The following is a 16,347-nucleotide window of genomic DNA, read 5'->3' as shown; positions in this document are numbered from 1 at the left end:
TCAGGTGTGACTCCAGCATTTGGGACAAAAACCTGACCAGGATGTTTGTGTATTGTACTTGACGTCACTGAAAGAAATGAAAGCGGGAGCATGTTGTTCCCCAGGAATCGTACATAATTTATATTAAGATACTTCCTTATGCGAGGAAGTTATTTTCCTCAGTCTTGGTTTAAAGACACCTGATTGGCTGGTTGCTGCAGGTGTACAGGTGTTCCTTATAAAGTGTCTGGTGAAGGTATCTAATAGAACTATCTAATAGAGCTGGCTCAAACTTGATCTCCTTTTTTTGGGAAGTTGGTAGAGTTCCTGAACCTTGGTAGGACCTGTCTGTAATGATACCATCGTGTTCTTCTCTTGTTTCAGGTGCTCATGTTAACGCTAAGGACCAAGCGGGTCTGACTCCACTGCATCGTGCCGCAGCTTCCAGGAACGATGTGAGAACATTTCGTTTTTCTTCAATCAACCTTTTTTATCCTGTACTCTCTACTTTTTCCTGCATGTTCTTCTCTCTGTTCTCTTTAGAGGGCAGTGGGGATGCTGCTGACTCGGGGGTCAGAGGTAGAATCCAGGAGTCGGGTCAGCGGTCAGACGGCGCTGCATGTGGCCGCCTCGAATCGAGCGTTGAGGTGCGCTGAAGCTCTTTTGCCGTTGATGAGCAGCGTTGATGTAACAGATCATAACGGAAGAACGGCTCTGCACCATGCGGCCTACAGTGGAGACACCGAGGTCACAGATATGACTAAATACCATCAGTTTTTAACATCTGTCCAACTGTACACTAACGTCCTTGTTTGTTCCTCAGATGGTGACGTTGCTTCTGAACAAAGGCGCAAACCCAAGTGTGAGGGATAATAAAGCGCGACAGCCTCTGCACTGGGCCGCTTACCTCGGTAACTCAGCCAGTTCCCAAGTCACAGGCGTTTGGTCGTGTTACACTTATTTTAATGGTGATAAACTTTTTTTTGTGCTGAATAACAAAACAAATCCTCACACAATGTACACACTGGAACCAGACCTACCTAGTTTTATCTGACTAACTAGTCTTGCTTGGTATCTGGATTATTCTCAATAATGCAGCTGATGTAAATATTAGAACAAGTCTGAATTTGAGGAAGTTTTCATCACTTTGTCTTCCATCTTATTTTTTTCAGTCTGATTGGTCAGAAGGTAAACAAAGGGTTTGATCGTCATTCTTTGTCATTCTCTGCTTTGTTTTCTTGCCCAGCTGATCGTTGTATACACAGCTCTGTCATGTACATTCTGTCTGATTTTTTGTAGGATTAAAGCACATGTCGAAGAGCTTTAATATTAAACCCAGCGCTTTGTTGTCATTTTTGCAGGATATTTGGAGATTGTGAAGCTCTTGCTGTCTTGCAATGCTGATGTGACGTGCAGAGATAAACGTGGGTACTCACCTCTTCATGTAGCTGCTCTCAGCGGTCACATCGACGTCGTCAAGCACCTGCTCAGACTTGGTGCTGAGGTAAAACCCACAGACTAAACTGACTGACGCATTTACTTCATGTAGTGAACGAATATCCATCACACTACCTCACATCACTACACATTAAATACATGCTGGAAATCTGCAGCTTTATGTAAAGTCTATGTCTGGAAAGGCCTCAAATAAAGAAATGAGCCTGATTCATCACGCAGAATGACACTTTCTCTGAGGTGTCTATAAAATTATTTAATTTATTATGTAATTATTATGTAATTATTACAGGTCTACAAATAATTTAAAGAAACACTTTCTGCACCTTTTAAAACATATTCTGGCAGATTCTCTACTAACTGGATAACAGAGCGCTTAAATGGCTTTTCCATAACTTTTCTTTCCATCCATTATCCGTTAATAGAAAGATATTTAAATGATGATGGCTTCGATCACTTTGCTGTTTTATTTGTAAGAGGAACCTCGTCAACATTACAAATTTGGTTAAGACAAGATAAAAAGATAAATGTTTAATTTATACTTGCTTTGATAAAATGATTGTAAAAACCACCAGATGGACGAGACGAACATGTTTGGGAACACATCTCTGCACATGGCGTGTTATAACGGTCAGGAGGCCGTAGCTAACGAGTTAGTAAACCGCGGAGCTAATGTTAACCAGGCCAACGCCAGAGGCTTCACTCCGCTTCACCTGGCTGCCGTGTCTACGAACGGAGCTCTGTGTCTTGAGCTGCTCGTCAACAACGGGGCCGACGTCAACATGCAGGTCAGGAAACAGATTTATTTTTAATTAAAATATCACCGTTTAGAGAGTTACAAAAAAAAAAAAATCAGGTTTCAGTATTTAAATGCTAATTTCAGATATTTAGGAACTTGTGATCAGGTTGCTGATGGTGTGTTGTTGCAGTGCGGTCTCTCTCTCTCTCTCTGAGTGTGTGTGTGTGTGTGTGTGAAAGGCAATCAGGAATTTATTATTCTTTTTAACACGGAGATAATGAACAAAAATGGACCTATTGATCAAAATGAATAAGCATGATTTTAATTTATTTTGTGTGTTGATATGTTGCTCTGATAGGGATACCTTTTAAATATTTTCTACAATATAATAATAATAATATTATATATATATATATATATATATATATAATATATATATATAATATAATATATTATATAATCAATAGTAATACAATCAATAGCCAGTGACATTTAAAGAGAGTAAATTTGTATATTGTTGCTTTTGTTTTTCAGACTAAAGAAGGGAAAAGTCCTCTGCACATGGCCGCGGTTCACGGGCGCTTCACTCGATCCCAGATCCTTATTCAAAACAGTACGATTTAATACCGTTTATAACTCTTTCACACGTTAATCCTTGATAAACATTTCCCAGGTTTATCTTTCACACTTTCAGCTTTTTCCCAGTAAATTAAAGAGACCTGGCTTGTTGACATGACAAGAAAGTTCACTTAAATTCATGTATATAAAATGTGTGTGTCTTTAGGTGGGGATATAAACTGTGTGGATAAATACGGCAATACTCCTCTTCACATTGCTGCTAAGCACGGCCATGAGCTGCTCATCAGCACGCTGATGACTAACGGTGCTGATACTGCCAGGTAACACACACACACCTGTACACACACACACTCATCTTAGCTTAGCAATACTACACTGGTGACACGGTTATTCATGTGGACTCTTGAATGTGTTTATTTCCTCAGACAGGGACTTCATGGGATGTTTCCACTGCACTTGGCTGTACTCTACGGCTTTTCTGACTGCTGTCGAAAGTTACTGTCCTCAGGTGAACCTCTTCATCTGTGAAGTGTTTTAAAATATGTGAAGCACTGAAATTTATGATTAAATGTTAGAATGTGATTTTTATATGTTTATTGTAGCTGCTCATGTTCATTACATCTGAATATTAATAATATTGGAAGTAAAATTCAGTTGTACTTTATATTCAGTTTGTGTGTGTGTGTGTGTGTGTGTGTGTGTGCGTGCGTGTTGTAGGTCAGCTGTACAGTATTGTTTCGTCTTTGAGTAACGAGCACGTCCTGTCTGCGGGGTTTGATATAAACACTCCGGACAGTCTGGGGAGGACGTGTTTGCACGCTGCTGCATCAGGAGGGTATGACATCACATGACATCATAAGTTCACGTAGCTCCAGCAAATACAGTCATAACTCAGTCATAAACATTTTAATATATGATAATAATCACTTATTGGTGTGATGATGGATAACGATTTGCTTTGTCTGGCAGAAACGTGGAATGTCTTAATTTGCTGTTGAGCAGCGGTGCTGACGTGAGCAAAACGGACATCATGGGAAGGTAAATGATTTCATTAAAACTGTAACCTAACATTAATGTTTAATCAACATTAATGTAACGTTAATGTAACACACAATAACGTGACATTAATGTAACACACCCACGTAACATTAATCTAACACACACTATTGTAACATTAATGTAACACTAATGTAACACACGCCCACGTAACGTTAATGTAACACACCCATGTAACATTAATGTAACACTAATGTAAGACACACTATTGTAACATTAATGTAACACTAATGTAACACGCCCACGTAACGTTAATGTAACACACCCACGTAACGTTAATGTAACACACCCACATAACATTAATGTAACACACACTGACGTAATGTTAATGTAACACACACTGACGTAAAATTAATGTAACACACTGACGTAACATTAGTGTAACACACACACTGAGGTAACATTAATGTAACACACACACTGAGGTAACATTAATGTAACACACACCCATGTAACGTTAATGTAACACACAGACGTAACATTAATATATATAATATATATTAATATGTATATTATATATTTATATAAACATCTCCTTTTTCCCTGTGAATGATTGAATAAATGGATGGATGTATGAATGAATTCTACATAAACACGTTTTTTTATTAAAGTGTTAAAGATAGCTATAACATGTAGATTATGATGTTCAGTGTGTATGTTATAACCAGAGTGCTGTCTGTTTATTTTGTGTGTGTTCAGAACTCCTCTGCACTACGCAGCAGCTAACGGGACGTACCAGTGCACCGTAGCGTTAGTGAGCTCTGGAGCCAAGGTGAACGAGCTGGACCTGAACGGCTGCAGTCCTCTGCACTGTGCTGCTGCCTCACACACCTTCCGCAGGTGATTCTTCTCTTAACAAAGGAATAAATGTTTAAAATTGTTTAAAATGGGAATAATAAAGCAGCTACAGCAGAATAGCTAATAATGAACAAATAATTCCTTTAGTATTAAATTATTAATTAGTTAATTTAGGGAACTACAGATGCTGAGAAATTTCCAGTGACTTTTTTAGCCTTCTTTGCTTTTGTGTAGTTTCAGTTCCATAGTTGAATTTGCAGCTGTTATGAATTAAAAAACGGGATTTTTTTATATATTTTTTCCAACAGAGTCGACGGTGATGATCATCAGAGCGATATGAGGGATAAAGAGGCGCTGCTGTAAGTGACAGTAACATTATAGCTCCTGCTTTCTGTTATAAAATCATTGCAGCAGTGAAGCAGATCAATAAGCATTCAGTGTGTGTTTGTGTTTGTGTGTGTCTGTCTGTGTGTGTGTGTATTTGTGTGTGTGTGTTTCTGTGCGTGTGTGCGTGCGTGTGTGCGTGCGTGTGTGTGTGCGTGTGTGTGTGCGTGTGTGTGCGTGTGTGTGCGTGTGTGTGTGTGTGTGTGTGCCTGTGTGTGTGCGCATGCAGGTGTTTGGAGTATCTGCTGGATAACGGCGCTGATCCTGGACTCAGAGACACTAAAGGCTTTAGTCCTGTTCACTATGCAGCCGCCTATGGCAACAAACACAACCTGGAACTGGTGCGTTTTACTCACAGGGGCGTAAACTTACAGATAATATAAATATTTAGTGCATTATATGTTGTTGTTTTTTTTTTTTTTAAGTGTGTTGTGATAATTGTGTATCATGATAATTTTTCACAGTCACTCAGCACTGTTACAGAAATTATACAGAAATATCAAATCATTTATTTCTTTTAGAAATAAAAAAAAGGATTTATTTATTTATTTATTTATTGATATTTTACACACATTTGTGTCACTTAAAATAAACACAGTGGTTTTTCAAAACGTGTGTGTACAGTCGTAATCCTGACTGAATGGTGATAAAGTGAAATATTAAAATATAAAAATATTAAAATGAAATTTCTCTGCAGTATTTTATGAAGTGGTTTATTTAGTTCTGTAACTGAGCTGTTTTTCACTGTTTGTGTTTCTTTAATTCAGCTCTTAGAAATGTCCTTTAACTGTGTGGGAGACGTGGAGAGCAATTTTCCTGTGAGCCCTTTGCACTTAGCTGTAAGTGTCTGTTTATGAAAACACACACATGCAGACACAGACAGGCGGACACAGACACACACAGACATGCACACACAGACATGCACACACACACAGACAAGCACACACACACACAAACACACGCAGACTCACAAACACACACACAAACACACACAAACAGACAAACACACACACCCACACAGACACACACAAACACACACACACACAGACAAGCACACACACACAAACACACGCAGACTCACAAACACACACAAACAGACAAACACACACACCCACACAGACAAACACACACAGACAAACACACACACACACAAACACACACACACAGACAAGCACACACACACACAAACAGACGCAGACTCACAAACACACACACAAACACACACAAAAAGACAAACAGACACACCCACACAGACACACACACACACCCACACAGACACACACAAACACACCCACAGACAAACACACACAAACACACACACACACAGACACACATACACAGACAAACACACACACAGACACACACACAGACAAACACACACACAGACACACACACGCACACACAGACACACAGACACAAACACACACACACAGACGCACACACATAAACAGACACGCACGCACACACAAACACACACACATACACACACAGACACACATACTGTACACACACAGAGTTTTCCATGTTGTGTGCTGAGTAAAGCTGGCAGGTTGGTGATGTCTGATTGTGTTTTGGAGGTGTGTAACAGTCAGTGTGAGGCGGTGCAGCTCCTCTCTGAGACACTGGTGTGTGTGGATGTCCGGGACAGCGCAGGACACACTCCTTTGTATCTAGCTGCTCGTAAAGGCTCCTTGTCTTGCGTAGAGGTTCTTCTGTCACACGGAGCGTCATGCTGCGTCCGAGAACACGCCAGGAAACGGACACCGCTTCACGCAGCAGGTTCGACTCGGGCTGATTTCAGTTTTCTACATGAAAGAGTTTTTCTAACGTTTTATAGACTTTTGGGACGATCCTAATGATGTGTCCTTATATTGTTTTGGAGATGTTACAGTGTATAAAATATGACACGTTACATCCAGTTGACACTGGAGGTGATTCATCCCACTTTGTGTGGTTGTGTAGTTTGTAGAATTGAATAGTTGTGTAGTGTTTTGTGGGCTCAGGCCTGTGTGTGTAACACTGATGTGTTTTTGTCTTCTCACAGCTGCCAGAGGACACACTGAGTGTTTGTATGCGCTGTTGAGCCGAGCGGACAGAGATGACCTCATCGACCTCGCAGACGCACAGGGACAGTAAGTACCACTCACCAGCACAGTGCTGCTTGCCAGAGTCCTCATTTTTATGGTCTTTATTGCTTAGTGTTTGTGTTTAGATTCAGCGTGTGTGTTGTTAACATGACACGGTTTGTGTGCAGAACGGCTCTGATGTTGGCCACGCTGGGCGGACACGTCGACTGTGTGCACATGCTACTGGAGAGAGGAAGTAAACCTGACACAGGGGACAGACGCAGTCACACTGCACTACACAGAGCGGTGTGTGAGAGAGAGTGTGTGTGTGTATGTGTTTACCATTTAAACTGCTCCAAACAATTCTTCACCAGCTCCGTCCCAGTGACAGCAAACACTAAAATGAGTCTGATTTGGTGTCATATGTGTGTGTGGTGTCATATGATGCCTGTCCCAGTTACAAGTACCATTAGTTCCTCTTGGTTTTGATCTTAAGACACTACAAAAATGCACTGAATCCTTTGTTACAGGAAAAGCTACTGTTAAATAGAAATATCTAGATTTCTGGTGCAAGAAGTTGTGATACAGTGATAAAATGGCACCTCTGAGATCACTCTGTGTGTGTGTGTGTATAAGGTGGTGCTGGGCAGCGTGGAGTGCGTGTCAGCGTTGTTAGATCACTCGGCCTCCCCGCTGTGTCGGGACGTTCGGGGACGGAGCTCTCTGCACTTTGCTGCCTCGTGTGGTCACACTGAGCTCCTTCAGCTCCTCATCAACGCCGCAGCTCAGGTCGACCCTCTGGACTCTTTACTAGACTACAGCAGATACACACCTGCTCACTGGGCAGCTTATTATGGTACACACACACACACAAACACACAGACTATTCATCACACTGATCTCTAATCAGTAATACTGTTTAGTATTATAAGTAAAAGTAAATAATAATAATAATAATAATAATAATAATAATAATGCATTTTTAGTAACAATATCTTTTTAATTTAATTTTTCATTACATTTTCAGGGCACAAGGACTGTTTGGAAATTTTACTTGAATATAAAGCGTTAAGTATCCAGGAAGGGAATCCTTTCACCCCGCTGCACTGTGCACTGTGAGTATTTAACATCGGTTTAGTTTCACTTTATAAAGTCAGAAGACACAAAAGACGCAGAAAATGAAGCGGTGTGTTGGTTGTTGGTGCAGAATGAAAGGCCACGATGCTGCTGCTGAGCTGCTGGTGAAAGAGATGGGCACCGAAATCATCAACCTCAGAGACGCTAAAGGAAGGTGTGTGTTGTGTGTGGTGTGTATGTTGTGTGTGTTGTGAGTGTCGTGTGTGTGTTGTTAGTGTTGTGTGTGTGTGTTGTGAGTGTTGTGTGTGTGTTGAGTGTTGTGTGTGTGTTGAGTGTTGTGTGAGTGTTGTGTGTGTGTTGAGTGTTGTGTGTGTTGTGAGTGTTGTGTGTGTGTGTTGAGTGTTGTTTATGTGTGTTGAGTGTGTTGTGTGTGTTAGTGTGTGTTGTGTGTGTTAGTGTGTGTTGTGTGTGTTAGTATTAACTACACCAGAGATTCAGATGGAACTGTGAGAAATGTCTCTCCTGCTTTTAATTTAATCTGTGACACAAAAGTATTAGTTTGTTTTGTGCTGATAAATAATTATATATATAATATATTCTGGGCTTCAGCAGTTTAACTCTTATTAGACTTTAATAAAAAAGATAAATCTGTACAAATGTATCAGTGATCAGATGGTGACTGATATTAAACGTTAGGTTTATCACTTGTGTACATGTTTGTTTGTTAACAGAACTCCACTGCATGCAGCTGCTCGTGCAGACACGGTGTCCGGGCTGCAGCTGGCGCTGTTCTGGGGGTCAGAGGTCAACTCTGTGGATTGTGAAGGACGTTCAGCTCTGATGGTGGCTGCAGAGAACGGGCAGACGTCTGCTGTTGGTACAGAGACACTCCGTTACTCAATGAGTCAGAGTTTACTCCTGTTACAGCATTACAGTGTGTGTGTGTGTGTGTGTGTGTGTGTGTGTGTGTGTGTGTGTGTGTGTGTGTGTGTGTGTGTGTGTGTGTGTGTTTTGTAGAAGTTCTCCTGCAGCAGGCTAAAGCAGACCCGTCACTGCTGGACATCAACAATAATACTGCACTACACCTGGCCTGCAGCAGAGTAACACACCTTCTATCTGTCTATCCATCCACTTCCTACACCCACACACACACCCACACACACACACACACCCACACACACACACACACACACACAGACACAGACACACACACACAGACACACACACACACAGACACATACACACACACCCACACACAGACACACACACACACTCACACACACACACACACACACACACACACACACACACACACACCCACACACACAGACACACACACACCCACCCACACACACAGACACACACACACACACCCACACACACAGACACACACACACCCACACATATAATTATACATTTACATCATACAGATAAAGAACAGAATTATTAAAATGTGGTAAAGCAGCTGTTGCTTTCAGGAGCTGAAGATGCAGAACACACATTTTCATCATGTCCTGTCTCCCTGATTTTTTTAAATTAGTAAAGCGTTTTACTTTAACTTTTCTTTACTTTTTCCGCCGTGTTACTTTTACATTTTATTATTTACTCTTCTCTTTAGTCCTTATTCGTCCAGATGAACTGAGAGCTCAGTAGCTTGTTACTGATTTATTTTTTTATTTAGATGCCCCAGAATCTCGAGCTGGCGCTTTCCCTTTATTACAGAAATTCATTTTATAAACGAACTCATTTTTATTGGTTGGTCACATAGTAGATGTTCTTGATGGTTCTGTGTGGATAAATAATGATATTTATTCTCATGTTTTCTGCAGAGTCATGAGATGTGTGCACTGCTGATTCTGGCTGAGTTTGACGATCCTTCTCTCATCAACGCTACAAACAGTGCACTACAGATGTGAGTACACACACACACACACACACACACACACACACCCACACCCACACCCACACGCCAGCATGTTCAGCAGCACTGAACATCTTTTTCTCACTTGTCTGTCTCATGCTAGGCCGCTGCACATCGCGGCCCGGAACGGTCTGGCCACCGTGGTGGAGGTTCTCCTGAGTCGAGGTGCTACAGTCCTGGCTGTAGATGAAGAAGGTTAGTACTCTGTTTAAAGGAAAACGATATGAAATTTAAGTGTAACAGCTTAATAAACTCATGTATAGTTTTTCAGCAACAGACAGATAATATTATATTCTTCAACGCATGAGTATAAATAATGTTTATAAAGACAGGAGGTGAAATGCTAAGTAAACTTTAACAACAGGTGAGGATGAGGATGAGGATGCTACATGTAACAACATGTATGTAACTGCTTTAGGTTGCACCCCAGCTCTGGCCTGCGCTCCAAACAAAGACGTGGCGGAGTGTCTGGCGCTGATCCTGTCCACTATGAAGCCTTTTCTTCTTAAAGACGCAGGCATCAGCGTGTTAAAGCACTGCAGCATCGCTGCCAACCATCATCCTTTACCAAACGGCTACTCCAAGGAGCGCCACGGCACTGTAGGGCTCGACAGCTGAGACCCACACACACACACACACTCACACACACACACACACGCACCTTTCGTCACAGGTTTATATCACCAACTCTATAACCTACAGCCATGTTAGAGAGCCAGGAATGCACCACTATGTGTGTGTGTGTGTGTGGTGGGGGGGTGTGTGTGTGTGTGACAGACCTGCGCATATGCAAAGATTCGCTCCTTTTCCCCTCAGAACACTGAGGACAGCGTTTCATCTGATCATATGTTAAACCATGGGATGAAGCAGCGACACCTCTGTGAGATACAAAGACGGAGGGACGAGGGTCTACACATTCGTACAAACGTTACGGTTCTGAAGTCGCAGCCATCAGTAGCTGTAGCACTCAAACACATCACATCAGACCTTCCAATAAAAACAAGCAATTAAAAAGAAAACCTCAAGGCAAAAGTCTAGGCGAGGACGAGCTAACAGTTACACAGGCCATAGCGCCATCCACTGGTTGTCTACTGGCTCAGGCAGCTCAGAGTTATATTTTAGAGGATTTTGATGAGCTTGTTGCTGATAAACTGCGACTTCAGAAGGTTAAAGACTGTTTTTTTTTTAGCGATGTCCAGTGCCTCTGCTAAACATCCTCCATTTAAATGTTAATCTCCTGCAGTGTTGTCTAATGAAATGAGAGGAAAATATCAACACACACACACACACACACACAAAGACACACACACACATAAACACACACAAACACATACACAAAGACACAATAACACACACACTCTCACACACACCACACACACACACTCACACACAAACAAACACACACACACACACACATATGCAGACATGCACACACACACACACAAAAACACACACACACACACTGTTCATCAGGGTCAGATTTCCTCATTCTTTATTTATTTACTTGATCATGCCAGAGTTTGCACTTTTTTCCTCCAGGAGAAACCTGGCGTTAGTGAAGCAGGGCTGGACTAATCAGCTCAAAATTTTCAGAAATAAAATAATATTTCTGTGTTATTTAAAGTAATTAGACAAATTAGACAGTTCCAGATGTACGTGATGTATTAATAGTGCTATAATATAATAGTGCTATATATAATAGTGCTATAATCGTGACAGACACACGGGTTTGTGTGATGGCATAAATGGACTGAAATCACACTTTTTTTTTTTTTTAATTATTGCACAAACATCACTAACATGAACTTGAAGGAATAATAAGCGAGACGCTGCGTCCGATGGTGCGGTGTATAAAACGTATCCACACCTTTACTTTCAGCAAGCTTTCAGGTTTCCTCCAGTGAGAGCCAGACATTTTAGGTAGCTGTGCACCAGTGACCGTTTCTCTCAGAAGTTTTTATTTCACCCATAACATTTGATTCGAGCTGAAATGTATTTTATATGACGTCGTTTGTATTAGATTTACCGAGATTCAGGGAAACACGGACATACCCGTGTCTGAGGCCTGAGATTTATATGGACAGTTACTAATACTGTAGGAGTTGTGGAGTGTTGGATTATTCTGCTCAGAGCTGCTGTGAAGGTCTGCAGTCACTCGTGACTTGATCATATGAGACACTGAGTGATTATTGTGTTTCAGGATCGCTGCTATAATTATAACGCTGCATTTGTTGACTTCTCTGTTTTGTTGAAGTTTGAGCAATAATCGTCCGAGTGATTACACGTTACCTCGACTTTGTGAAAAGCTTTTCTCAGAAAAACTAGAGAATTTGCACAGACAGAAGAGACGTTGGCAGTTGTGTGTGTGTGTGTGTGTGTGTGTGTGTGGGTGTGTGTGCGCGCACACGCACTGTAGTTCTACAACATAAGTGCCAACATTTTGTAATGAGGGAGTAAAAGAACTTGAGCACCAACTCCTGAGTGTTTGTCGCGTCGACTTCAGGTTGACTGCAGGAATAAGATCTCATCTGTGATCAGAGGAGCGAGAGGACGCAAAGGAACTTATCCTCTGATTATAATCACCTACAAACAAAGACGTGTGTTTTATTAAGTCAAAACCTGCATTGTGGTCTATGAACATGACTGTTACACACACACACACACACACACACACACACACACACACCTTTTCTCTCAGCGAGCCCCAGTGCAGTCAGTGTTAAACATCTCGAGGATTCAGACCTCAGATCAGATTAAATCCTGAACACTACATACTGAGACGTTTCTCCCTCAGGTGTATAAACTGTAATCTGGGATGATTGACAGTCGTGTAGTTGTTCTAACACCTTGCAGAAGCCCCGCCCCTTCCCCTCACCTCACGTCATTAGTTTTGATCAGGTCTCGACTCTGTTTTCCTTCCCGATGCGACGTCCTCGCTTCCTGCTGCGCTGCACAAACGTTAAAGGGAGAAAGTTTTGAGTTCATTAATAAACTTTATCATTCATCAGACATTAGACAAGTATCAAAAAATGTTTACAAAAATGTAGAGTTGTTTGTTTATTTATTTATTACTCCTTCAGTTAGAGCTAACGATACGATTCAGTAAGGTGCAATAACACAAGCGTTTATATAAATACCTCATAAAGGTAGCAAAGCCTGTGTGTGTGTGTGTGTGTGTGTGTGTGTGTGTGTGTGTGTGTGTTAGTTATTCTGTAGAACCTGAAAGTGTTCACAAACCTTTAACATCAGGATTCTGTACCTTTGTGCAATAAGGACTGAATTTTCACCTTAAAAATCACTACAGAATATTTCACACATTCACCAAACCTGCACCAGGTCTCTGGTCACACAAAATAACTTCTTTAGATCATTTAGCTTCAATTATTTAGTCACTTTGTGTTGTTTCTCTTTAAATGATGAATTGTTTTAAGCGATCTAATCTTAAACTGTTTAAAGGGCTTTTAATGTAAACCTTAGAAGTGTGAGTTTGCGTCATTTGCGTGTGTGTGTGTGTGTGTGTGTGTGTACACTGTGGTGTCTTTCCTCTCATTTCAGTAGGACTGATGTCTCCTACAACATTCTACACTCATTTACATACTCAAGGGCTTATCAAAAAACTGTCGCAGTGTGTACTTCTCTTTATTTATTTTCACACACAAACACACAGATTTTGCACTAAACAATTTATTTTAAAAATGTTTGTAATTTGTAATAGAAGGAGAACAAGCTAAACTGTAGCTAGCTGCTAGCCGACCATCAGATAAGAAAACCAACACATTCACACTTTTTAAAGCTTTGTTTTCTTTTCCTTTCTCCCATCAGTTTGTCTTCGTCTGTCCTGCGTTTTCATGCTCGCTGTTTTCTTCCCAATCCTCTGACTTGAGTTCATTCATTTCTCTACATGAGCCAAAGTTTCTCTTTTTTCCTCACCACAAGGGGGCGCCATGCTGAACGGGGAAATGTTCATTCATTTATATTTATATATTCTTTTGCATATCACTATTAAAAAATAATGCCACCCTCTCGGTGATGGTGGAGTGCACACACTGATCACAGGTGCTGGCTCCACCCCTTTCACCCTACACAGTGCACTACTGTTCTCCACGACACACTACTGCACTACTGTACACACGTGGTATCTAAGACACGCCCACAGACTCGCACGAGTGGGTCGTGGAAATAGTTCATATAGTCCAACACTGCTTTATTGTTTAGAAATAAGTCGGTCATGATTTTTATTATTAGATATTTATTAGTTTTTTTCTGTTTGTATGTTTATCCAAAGTTGGCGAGATGAATTGAAGTCATATTTTAGAGTTTAATCAACACCTCTATATATCACGTGATGTCACGTGAAAATCAAAAATTAGCACAACGTGGACAAGTGATGTATCAAAACACTCAGCCCAATGAGGGGAACTGCCTCACGTGCATTCTGATCACATCACGTGACGTCACGATATTCAGAGCATGTACATCGTTTCAGTGTAGAAGTTTGCCCAGGTTTTGTTAACGATGCGTTATCGCATGTCGGGACGTGTTCAGACACCTGAGGAGGAGAACGTCTGTAAAAAAAAAAAAAAAAAAAAAAAATAATAAAAAGATCAGGTGTGAAAGCAGCTTAAAGAAAAGAATAAAGAGTTAAACCGAAAAGAAATTTCCCTGATTTCTAAAGCATTCATGTGCACTTTTTATTGTATCTTTAATACATCTGTGTGTGAGAGAGTGTGTGTGAAAGAGTGTGTGTGTGTGTGAGAGAGAGTGCGTGAGAGAGAGTGTCTGTGTCTGTGCGTGTGTGCGCGCGCGTGTGTGTGTACAAGTGAAGTAATGATTCAATAGCTTGAGTAGGAGTGTAGGGGCTGAATGGGGTAGGTGGGGTAGATTTATGTGTAGATCTGTATCCGTCTGGACGTCTCCCCTGAGCCACATTCACACCGAAACGTCTGATAGGAAGTGAAAAGTGAACAAGTGGCTGAAATTTGCACTAGAAGATTAAACACGTTGAATAAAACGTACGTGTCTCAGTTCGCTTTGTTGTTTTTGTTTCTCTTTACACACTGAGACATGGTGAAATACAAGCTCAGGATTTTCCTCTTTGTTCTTATTTATTCCTGCTGTAAGATGGTGATATCTAACATAGGCACGTGTCAGTGATGACGTCTATATCAGCTCCAGCTTCACAGAACACAACACACACACAACAGACAGCTGCTGGTCTCTTTAATAGGGTTTCATTCACTTTAATTCAGTTTCTGTGACTGAATAACAAGGAGAATATTCGTTTAGCAAACTTTTCACCTTTATTCTCTATCAATGGGAATCCCTTGTATGATTGTTGCTATGGCAACATCTCAGCCACTTACAGTACGTACGTGCACTTGCGTACGTTGCTCTGGATAAAGGCGTCTATCAAATGCTGTGGATGTAAACTTAGGAGATGGAGGCGTGGCTTTACTGAGCTGTTTCTGATTGGTGCATCAATTTACAAAAGCTCCACCAATCACAGAGCTTCTGGTAACAAAAAAAAAAAACATCCAGAGTTCAATGGACTGATTTACTGAGATAAAGATAAAAAAACATTTAGTAGATAAACACATTTCATTGTATTATTTGACAGAGAGGAAGAAACACTGCTCCATTGTTTAGTTTAAATATAATAAAGGAAAAATAATAAAGATCAGATGCACACGTGCGGAAAAAGTTTACACATGAAAACTTACAAACGTGATTTATTTATTCTGTGGAAAATGCAGCTTTTTGCTCTGTAAAGCTTTTGTGTCCCGCTTTATTCTTTACTTGAAGGATTAAAGGCTGTAAAACGTCATGGTTTGTATTTTGGATGTAATTTATTCGTAATGAATTTGCCTTAAACCTAAAGGTAGTGTGAGTGTGAAAGCTTATCGCAACACAAGAGCGAGAAAGTATTGACCGAAGAACTGAGAACAGACGATCATTAGGCTCGGTGCCGCACACAGAGGAGCTCGGTTCCTGTACTGAATCTGAATCAGAACTAAACTGATTTGTTTGATTTGTTTCTTTAGTGCAGGCCTTTTGTCCTTTATTCAGAAATACAGCAACGGAAAAAGATAAACAAACCGTAAACCAGATAAACAAGCTGTAGCAACATCAACAGTGAGACAATTTCACAATTTGTGTGTGTCGCTTCTGCAGCGTTTATTCGATCAGCTCTGTTCCGATTCATGTAAGATTCACTTCCAGCAGGTGAGTCGATTCAGAGTCAAATAATTTTTCTCACTGGGGTTTCGATCGGAGGGTTCAAACATCCAAACACA

The 16,347-nt window shown here is 40.8% G+C and overlaps 1 protein-coding gene across 2 annotated transcripts in view; it reads left to right on the top strand.

Moving 5' to 3' along the window:
- Positions 1 to 15,078, top strand: part of ankrd52b (ankyrin repeat domain 52b) — a 17,344-nt gene extending 2,266 nt beyond the window's left edge. For both annotated transcript variants that reach the window (XM_060858747.1, XM_060858746.1), the window contains exons 3-28: positions 1 to 4; positions 364 to 434; positions 523 to 726; positions 803 to 890; positions 1,341 to 1,483; positions 2,010 to 2,222; positions 2,708 to 2,786; positions 2,958 to 3,072; positions 3,178 to 3,260; positions 3,470 to 3,587; positions 3,722 to 3,790; positions 4,508 to 4,648; positions 4,915 to 4,965; positions 5,220 to 5,331; positions 5,758 to 5,829; positions 6,568 to 6,769; positions 7,035 to 7,122; positions 7,245 to 7,362; positions 7,693 to 7,912; positions 8,084 to 8,171; positions 8,264 to 8,347; positions 8,865 to 9,010; positions 9,151 to 9,233; positions 9,963 to 10,045; positions 10,158 to 10,249; positions 10,473 to 15,078. The exon at positions 1 to 4 is cut by the window's left edge and continues 75 nt beyond it. In XM_060858747.1, the coding sequence (XP_060714730.1) occupies positions 1 to 4; positions 364 to 434; positions 523 to 726; positions 803 to 890; positions 1,341 to 1,483; positions 2,010 to 2,222; positions 2,708 to 2,786; positions 2,958 to 3,072; positions 3,178 to 3,260; positions 3,470 to 3,587; positions 3,722 to 3,790; positions 4,508 to 4,648; positions 4,915 to 4,965; positions 5,220 to 5,331; positions 5,758 to 5,829; positions 6,568 to 6,769; positions 7,035 to 7,122; positions 7,245 to 7,362; positions 7,693 to 7,912; positions 8,084 to 8,171; positions 8,264 to 8,347; positions 8,865 to 9,010; positions 9,151 to 9,233; positions 9,963 to 10,045; positions 10,158 to 10,249; positions 10,473 to 10,672 (2,967 nt within the window). In that variant the 3' untranslated portion in view covers positions 10,673 to 15,078. The remainder of the gene's footprint in view (positions 5 to 363; positions 435 to 522; positions 727 to 802; positions 891 to 1,340; positions 1,484 to 2,009; positions 2,223 to 2,707; positions 2,787 to 2,957; positions 3,073 to 3,177; positions 3,261 to 3,469; positions 3,588 to 3,721; positions 3,791 to 4,507; positions 4,649 to 4,914; positions 4,966 to 5,219; positions 5,332 to 5,757; positions 5,830 to 6,567; positions 6,770 to 7,034; positions 7,123 to 7,244; positions 7,363 to 7,692; positions 7,913 to 8,083; positions 8,172 to 8,263; positions 8,348 to 8,864; positions 9,011 to 9,150; positions 9,234 to 9,962; positions 10,046 to 10,157; positions 10,250 to 10,472) is intronic.
- Positions 15,079 to 16,347: the final 1,269 nt, after the last annotated feature.

This window comes from Tachysurus vachellii, chromosome 22 (genome assembly GCF_030014155.1).
Source record: "Tachysurus vachellii isolate PV-2020 chromosome 22, HZAU_Pvac_v1, whole genome shotgun sequence".
In the NCBI taxonomy this organism is placed as follows: domain Eukaryota; kingdom Metazoa; phylum Chordata; class Actinopteri; order Siluriformes; family Bagridae; genus Tachysurus; species Tachysurus vachellii.
The sequence above is the reverse complement of the archived record's forward strand: the minus strand, read 5'-3'. Positions and strand labels throughout refer to the sequence as shown.